General features: G+C 38.7%; 2 protein-coding genes across 4 annotated transcripts; one reads left to right on the top strand and one right to left on the bottom strand.

Moving 5' to 3' along the window:
* Positions 1-3,624: 3,624 nt before the first annotated feature.
* Positions 3,625-4,404, bottom strand: LOC130462700 (uncharacterized). The gene has a single exon (XM_056831497.1). It carries the CDS (start codon positions 4,402-4,404, stop codon positions 3,625-3,627), a length of 780 nt encoding a protein of 259 aa, XP_056687475.1.
* Positions 4,405-4,434: 30 nt separating this feature from the next.
* Positions 4,435-7,251, top strand: LOC130466254 (uncharacterized). 3 transcript variants are annotated; one of them, XM_056834999.1, is made up of 4 exons: positions 4,435-4,948; positions 5,136-5,205; positions 5,916-6,084; positions 6,903-7,251. In XM_056834999.1, the coding sequence occupies exons 2-4, from the start codon at positions 5,175-5,177 to the stop codon at positions 6,946-6,948; spliced, it is 246 nt and encodes an 81-aa protein (XP_056690977.1). In that variant the 5' UTR covers positions 4,435-4,948; positions 5,136-5,174; the 3' UTR covers positions 6,949-7,251. The 3 variants fall into 3 exon arrangements, with proteins under 3 accessions (XP_056690977.1, XP_056690975.1, XP_056690976.1); XM_056834997.1 differs by lacking the exon at positions 6,903-7,251 and having other exon boundaries at positions 5,916-6,345; XM_056834998.1 differs by lacking the exon at positions 6,903-7,251 and having other exon boundaries at positions 5,123-5,205; positions 5,916-6,345.
* Positions 7,252-7,877: the final 626 nt, after the last annotated feature.

Genomic DNA, 7,877 nt, shown 5'->3' with positions numbered 1-7,877 from the left:
TTTGGGCCCATTTGAGGAGTAGATTGAATTTGGCATTGGGGTACAGCTTCCTTTAGTTGTTTTGGAACAAATATTCCCGACAAGGCCCCCACATCCATAAAGGCTATATTGCCAATTTCTTCCCTTTCCTGATTTAGAACTGGATTATCATTAAAGACAGACATACCTTTATTGACTTCTGGTAACTGCAAGAATTGGCAATTACCAAATCGCCCTTTTCCACTAACGTCGTCCATGCATGGAGTGAAGGAAATAATGCCCTTGCTCCAAGTATGCATTCTATGTTAAGTCTAATAAATACGGTTCAGTATTAATTAACAAGTTAATAATTCAGTGAGATCAAGTGAGCTGAATGCCTAGCTAGAGGCCGCTTCAGTTCAAGTGGAATTAATGATATTAATCCACAGCTTACTCTTGACTGAACCCGTAGGGTCACACAAATAGTACGTAAACGGATCAAGTATTTAATGGCATTAAATACTCCATCTATGAATATTCGGAACCGACGGATCTTGGTTTCAGTGGGAGCTAAGATCGTCACAGGCAAGAAATGAATACTCCGGAAACGATGATATTGCCGGAAACGGAAATATGGATCGTATCGGAAATATGAATATTATCCAAGTCGTAGATGTTGCCGGAAACGGAAACATGGTACGTATCGGAAAATATTATTGGAAATGGAAATATTACCAGAATCGGAAATATTGCCGGAAACGGAAATATTGTCAGAATCGGAAATATTACCGGAATCGGAAAATAATTCCGGAAACGGAAATATTAAATATTTGTTCGAAACGGAAATTAATTCCGGAATCGGAAATATTAAATATTGTTCGTATCGGAAATAAATTCCGGAACTGGAAATTTAATCGGAAGCGTATCGTACGAATTAGCATCGGACGAGGCCTGCCGGACGAAGGCCCAGCACGAAGCCGGGCCATCGCCCAGCAAGCACGCGCGCCACAAGCCCAGCCAAGGCAGCGCCCAGGCCTACCGCAAGGCAGGCCCAGCGCGCGCCAAGGCCACGGATGCGTGGGCCGCGCTGCGTGGGCTGCTGCTCGCACGCGCATGGGCAGCCCTTGTGGCTGCCGTGTGTGTGTGAGTTTGTGCTCATGCGTGATTCCTAAATCTACAAGAGTTAGTGTATGATTAAATTCCTATTCCTAATTGGATAAATTAAATTAAATAGAATTCATGTAGGATTCTAATTTCAATTAATTCGTATCCTACTAGGATTACGATTCCTTTTCCATAACTCTATAAATAAAGGCCTAGGGGTCATTATTTATACACAAGTTTTAAGTATTCAAAACTAAGATTTTTAAGCAGAAAAATCAGCCAATATTCTTGCCTACCTAACCGAAAATATTAGAACCTTAAGGGCGATTCTAGTTGGTCAATCTTAAGGCGGATCCGGACGTGCTGTGGACTATCTACGGAGGGACGACACTTGGAGTCCTAAAGACTTGTTCTTGTTCGGTTCGGGCGCAGCTAGGGAAGGCACGCAACAAAGAGTATGCATCTAAACTATGCTAAATGATTATGTGTAAATAATATGTTTCCTGGCTTTATGGTTTTTCCGCATGATTTATGAATTGTCATATGTATCATAACCTAACATGGAGCTGTCATCCTAAAGGTTGATCCGCCATAATTTGTGGGTCTTGTATTTTCCAGCCTAGGGTCCGATCCAGAAGAGTTATCCGAATTGGACGAGTCCCCTGAATTCCCCGAATCGTCCGATGTATCATCCATGTCATCATCACCACCTTCGCCACCTGAGGATCCTACTGGGCTCTTTGGAGTACCAATAAGTTTCAGAATCGAGGTTGTGTTTTTTGGTGAACCAGGGAGGCCTTTGATTTTGTTAGTATACAGAGGGATGTTTTCATCATCAAAAATAAGGTTATCATTCCCCTCATTCATTCTTCTCATTACCTCCATGATATCTTTTTCCGCTTTAACGATGGGTGTTTTGCATGCAATAGTTTTGTGACCTATTTTCCCACATTTTTTACAGAAACGGAAAACTTTTTCATATCGGAAGCTTACCCAGACCAGATGACCATCTTCGTACTCGAAATAGCATCCCGGAGCGAGTGGTTTGGTGATGTTGATCCTAATTCGAGCTTTGAGGTGTGGTCTTGCCCTACTTTCTTCTTCTGGCATTTCCACCAGTAACGGGTGCCCTATTTTCTCCGCCATCTTCGCAACAACCGCCGGTTGCACGTAAAGGAAGGGAATACCTTCAAAACGTACCCACAAGGCAGTTTCCTCTGCTTGTACCGATCTTGCTGAAGCTCCAAAAAACCATGGTTTTAAAGCCATAAGAGCTCCTTTGTAGTTGATTTGGTTGTGGTTAAGTAGATCTATACAATCTTCCGCATCCTCACAGAAGAACAGGAAGAGTTTCTTCCCCACTTTTTCCACTACTATGTTATCTCTCTTCTCCCATAAATTAGCCCAATTTTGAATCTCTTCTTCTGTGAACTCTCTGGAGTCCCTGAAACCCCCCATGACTGCATTATTGTATCTGTTGTCTATTGGGTTGAAGGAATTCAGGGGCGGAATCATCTTTGGTCCTCTTCTTGTTAGTATGACTCTATGACGGTCACCGGACTTAGGGTTTGGGACAAGGGCCATATTGTAAAAGACTATTCTTTCTTTGGTTTGAATGTGTTTGGAAATAGTTGAAAGGGATGTTTTGAGATAATTGTACTTTCTGGGCAAAGAATGTTTATAAAGGGATGTTCTCGCTTGGATTTGGTTGTTGGAACAGTGTAAGAGATAGAGATGTATTCAATAGAGTTGCAGGGGATAGGGGTTTAGAATAGGCCAGCTTGCTACTTTGCCTTGGGTACCGCTACAATGGGCGGTGACGGAGTTTAGAGCTCCAGTTAACTCTCTGTTAGAGAGGAGTTGCTCTCGTTTTAGAGAGAGAAAGAACTTTTTTAACTTGTGAGAATTGAGGTAGTTGTTACACTTTCTCCGTCCCAGTGCGCCTGATTAGTTGTTACACTTTCCTTTTTCGCCCGTCCCAGATTAGTTGTTACACTTTCCTTTTTCGCCCGTCCCAGATTAGTTGTTACACTTCAAAATTAGGAATGACCCGAAATTATTATATTGTCTTTCTCTTCCCACTAAAACTTTTTGGTCCCCACACCCTCTCTCATTCAATTAAAAAAAATACCCCACTAACTCCTATCACATATATTTTTTCAATAAAATAACAATTGATAACCAAACAACCACTTATCACCTAAAACTCTGTGCAAAGGTAAGTGTAACAACTAATCTGGGACAGAGGGAGTAATAAAATATAGAGTAAATAAATCGGATGATTGAATTATTATTATTTAATTTACATTTTTTCGTGAAATTTTTTATTCTTTTTCCCCTCTGTATTCACGTTTTCGTTCACAAACCCTTAAGCCTTCTTTTTTTTTTTTTTGGTGAAAATGAGTTACTTGATTACTTAAATATTAGAGTGCACATACATAATAAGTTTTCAGCTAACTCCACTCCGTGTGGAGGTCAAAATACAGGCACATATCGCCCAATTACTTTGAAGCAAACATGCTCCCAAAAAATTAGTGTCATTGTTTGATGAGATATCAGTAGTTAAACAGGGGGGGGTTCTAAATCACTGCCTTGATCCAACAGACTCAGCCTGTCCTTGGCCTTCCTTGCCACGTAGTCTGCTTCCATGATGTGCTCCCTTCTTCTGAATTTCACCCAGAGGCTCCCGTGGGTTCTTTGCAACTCCCTGCATTTAGCATATAGGTTAGACAGCCAAGAAATTGGAGGGTTGTCATTGTTTAGGTGTTCTGCTGCTGATTTGCAATCTGTAAATATAGTCACATTCTGCCATGCTTTGATGATGACCCATGAGCTAGCTATAAGGATAGATTGAGTTTCTGCAGCAGCAGCTGAGGTACTGGTGAAGGTTCCAGCTATTCCAGCCATGAATGTGTGATCTTCATTCCTGCAAATTGCTGCATAGGAGGCAAGGAGAGTGGAGGAACAGAAAGATGCATCGCATTTAACAAAGTAATTTGAGGGACTAGGGGGGTCCAAATGCACTGGCTTAATCTGTTGTGTTCCTTTACTCTCTATATTTCCATGCTCTTTTGCTAACCATAGAGTTTGGTGACACCAAGACTGAATACTTGTGTTTTCTTTTTGAAAAATCCATAAGTTCCTTCTATTCCATATTCTCCAAAGGCAAAAGATGAAAACTGTTTGGTTTGTAGTGTTCAAAACCTGGGATAGCCCAGTATCATTCAAGTTATCTAGGAACCAATTTTCAACATCAGAGTGGAGATGGTTATACTTGGGTTGAAACTCAATATTACTCCAAAATTCAGTAGCTCTGGGGCAGTTTAAAAACAAGTGTACCATGTCTTCCTGGGTATTAGGACAAAACTGGCAATTTCCATTAGGGATAATCTGTCTGCTGGATAGGTGGGATGCAGTTGGGAGTCTTCCCCAAAGAATAAGCCAAAGGAATATTTTCAGTTTAGGGGGGCATCTAGCTTTCCAAATGCAACTCCATTTATCACTTGAGTCTGTGTCAGGGAAGTGGGTGTTCCAAATGGTGTTGTAAGCTGTTTTTGAGTCAAAGTGGAGCCCTTTTGATAGAGAGCAGAAGGGGGCATCCTCACCAAACTGAGGGATGAGAATGGCTTGAATCCATTGGATTAAGTCAGTGGGTAGGGTGAAGGAAATGCAGCTTAAGTTCCAATGGCCATCCCTCCTAATGTCACTAATCTATAATACAAGGACCCCTAACCAGAGATGAATTTGCCTTAAGCCTTCTTCGTTTCCTTCTTTGAGTAGCAGTTTCCTTCTCACAACTTCAGAAGAAAGCGAATTAGAGATCGAAATTGATTAGGGTTAATCATCAAAATCACGACCGGCAATTGGATTCATTTACTGGTTATAGGTAATCGATTCAGTGTTAATTGAAATTCGCATATCTCATTACCATTGAATCCCCGATCCCTTAATTCTCAAATTATAATTTCTTTGTATTTGAATTTCTTAATTCTAGTCGCGATTTCCTTTTAATTTGTATGGGATTTTTATGATCGTGTATATTATTCCCACTTACCCAAAGTTTTGGGATTTAGGGTTTGTGAGTATGATTTGAAGAGTTTCGCTTGGAGTAGATGCGAACCTGGAGCAATACAATTGGTGGAGGTAAGCTCGAACTTCAAATTTGTAAATTTTCAGGCAATTTGATTTACCAATTATGGCAGAATTTGAAGGTAGCAATAAAGGTTTAGCAGAATAGAAATAATTCGTTTTGGAATGATTATATTGAATATAGATACAGTACTACAGTAGTTAAGTCCCCTCAAAAAAAGATACAGTAGTTAAGTATGTAAATAGGTGAACTAAGTTGTATTTCTTATTTTCTTTGGATTAATATACTTGTTTTCTTGCCATATAAATAAAATGAGGTAGCTCTCCAGATACTATATTTTTTTTAAAATGGTGTAGTCCTATTGTGATTTTCCTTGAATAATATGAGGTTGTATTGTACAAAAATCATTCGGTTGCTAGATAGTTTTGACCCTTGTTCGTTCTATGGAAGATTTTATGTTCCCACTTCACATCCAAGTAACTTGTCCATCAAAAACAAGACTTCTGATATCAAGTTTACCGACCGAGAGATTATCACTGATGACTGGGAATTATTTGTTCTTTTTTTGGGTTACAATCTTAAACTAGAGTATACAACATTTACAAAATATCTCGGCAAAAGCCAGCCTTCAAAAGTAGTCTGTTGTTAGTGAACTGTTAGAATCAAGCTGAGAGTAAGTGCCGCCACTAAGGAGAGACATAAACTAAACTGGTGTTGCTTCTTCTCCCACTTCCACTTGCACTCTTCTTTTTGGCATCTGCAGGTTCAGGAGCTGCGGGACTTTCCTCCACCTTAGAAACTGGAGGAAGTAGTGGGTCCATTATGCTTGCCGCTTTAAGAGCCGGTGCTGGTGCCCTTGATGGAGGAAGTGTTTCTGGCGCTGCTATTTCTAGCAATGCCCTTGGTTCCACTAGTGTTATTGGGTATTCCAGGTTTGTATTTGTTGGGTCTGAGCATGTGAGTATACCATTTCAATGTGAATTCGAATTTCTCGGCGATTTGACAAGATTTATCGGAGAGTGTAGCTACTTTCCTTTGCATGATATCAACTTTATACTAGTAATTTGAAGATTTTAATTGTATCTTTTGGAGTTTTGGTTTCTGTCAATATTCATACACTATTCTTTTTTCCGTCATTTATGTATGCAAAGAATCTGATTATGTGTGCATACAACGTAGTACTTCTTATATGACTTATTTTTATAGATTATTAGATTGAAGAATGTCAAGAAGAACTCTCTTTATTGGTCATGGTTACATATAAGTATGTTTTATAAGCTTCTTTACTTATTTTGTTATATATACATTTAGAATTATGATGTTTGATACTTGTAAAATTACGGTGTTTGATGACTGAGCTTTTGGTGTTTGATAATTATGGAATTATGGGGTTAAATGATTGTGAAGTTATGATATAATTAGGCAGTAAGTCCATAATTAACTGTTCTTTTTGTGAATTGTACTTGAGTTATTTGTAGTTGCTCTGTTTCTGCAAGGTGGTTCCTATGTTCAGGCAGTATTGCAGCAAGTTCTTTTGGACTGACCGGTTTTCAGCTGTTGTAATGCTGCCACTTCATATTCTCGTCTGTGTCCGTTATGCTATAGGGCTTATCTGATTTGTTGTTCAGTTCGTTTCTGATCTGCTTTTCTTTTCAGTTCTGCTCTAATATGCTGCTTGTTATTCAGTTCTGTTCTGATATGCTGCTTGCTGTTCAGTTCAGTTCTAATCTTCTTTGCTATTCCGTTTTAGGTGTTTAATAGCGACACAATGTTCATCAGCAATTAGCTATTTATAGATTCGAGAAAACCAACTTGATCTCACCAGACAACAATGAAATGCAGGAAGAAAACCAAATTAATATCCTGAATGATAATTTACTATAATTCACAATGAAATGCAAGGTGGTTCCTGAATGATAATTTACTATGTTAACCTGGCTTCTATTATACGAGAAGATGTTTCACTCGAGTGTTTTCCTAGAGGCTAGCCTAGTTTTATCTTGTGACAATTTGAGAAAATAATTTCGAGTCTGGTTCTGTAGATTGAATCTAATCTTGTTCTTTAGCTTTAAGTTGAACTCACTGGTTCTGGTTCTTTAGCTTTTGTGTCTGGTCTGGTTTTTTAGCTTTTGTGTGCCTATGCTATTTTTTTATGCCTAGTCGGTTATGGTTTAAGTATTGTTTCCCTGGCAGACACATATCCAATGAGTACTTGAAAAGGTTTTGAAGCATTAAAGATTTAGGCATGACCTTTCACGTAAATGTACAATATGATGCATTTGCTGGTCTAGTTCACATTTTTTTTCATTCATGAGAATCAAAATGACTAGCTGTATAAAAGTTTAAACATCAAGAGGATCATAAAGGGTTAAAAGACAGATTACAGTTAATATGACGATATACGTAACAGAAAAACAGTAGCAAAATTCTAGTGTGACCAAGAGTCCTTTTTATAGTAGAGATTTCTAAGTAGATTATTTTAGTTGAAACGCTAAAATAGTGTTGTTTGATCTATGATCTGTTTTTGGTTTTATCAATAGAAAGGCAATAATAGGTAAAGCTTCATTTTTAGTAATGAAGATACACGCAGAGTGAAGATTCAAAGTTATTTCTGAAAGATTAATTGACACTATAACCAAATACTAGAATAAGATGTTGTAGACACATTGCTAATGTAGGATTTGTTGGCTATCTTTGAAAATGAAGGGAAAGAAGCGCTAGGAAG

The sequence above is a fragment of the Spinacia oleracea genome, chromosome 1, assembly GCF_020520425.1.
Source record: "Spinacia oleracea cultivar Varoflay chromosome 1, BTI_SOV_V1, whole genome shotgun sequence".
Classification (NCBI taxonomy): Eukaryota; Viridiplantae; Streptophyta; class Magnoliopsida; order Caryophyllales; family Amaranthaceae; genus Spinacia; species Spinacia oleracea.
Note: the sequence above shows the minus strand (reverse complement) of the source record. Positions and strands in the feature narration are given on the sequence as shown.

Coding starts and splice junctions, on each gene's coding strand:
- LOC130462700 (XM_056831497.1), bottom strand. CDS start 4,404: ATGGTACACTTGTTTTTAAACTGCCCCAGAGCTACTGAATTTTGGAGT.
- LOC130466254 (XM_056834997.1), top strand. CDS start 5,175: ATGCGAACCTGGAGCAATACAATTGGTGGAG. Junction 5,206..5,915: donor GAGCAATACAATTGGTGGAG/GTAAGCTCGAAC, acceptor TGGCATCTGCAG/GTTCAGGAGCTGCGGGACTT.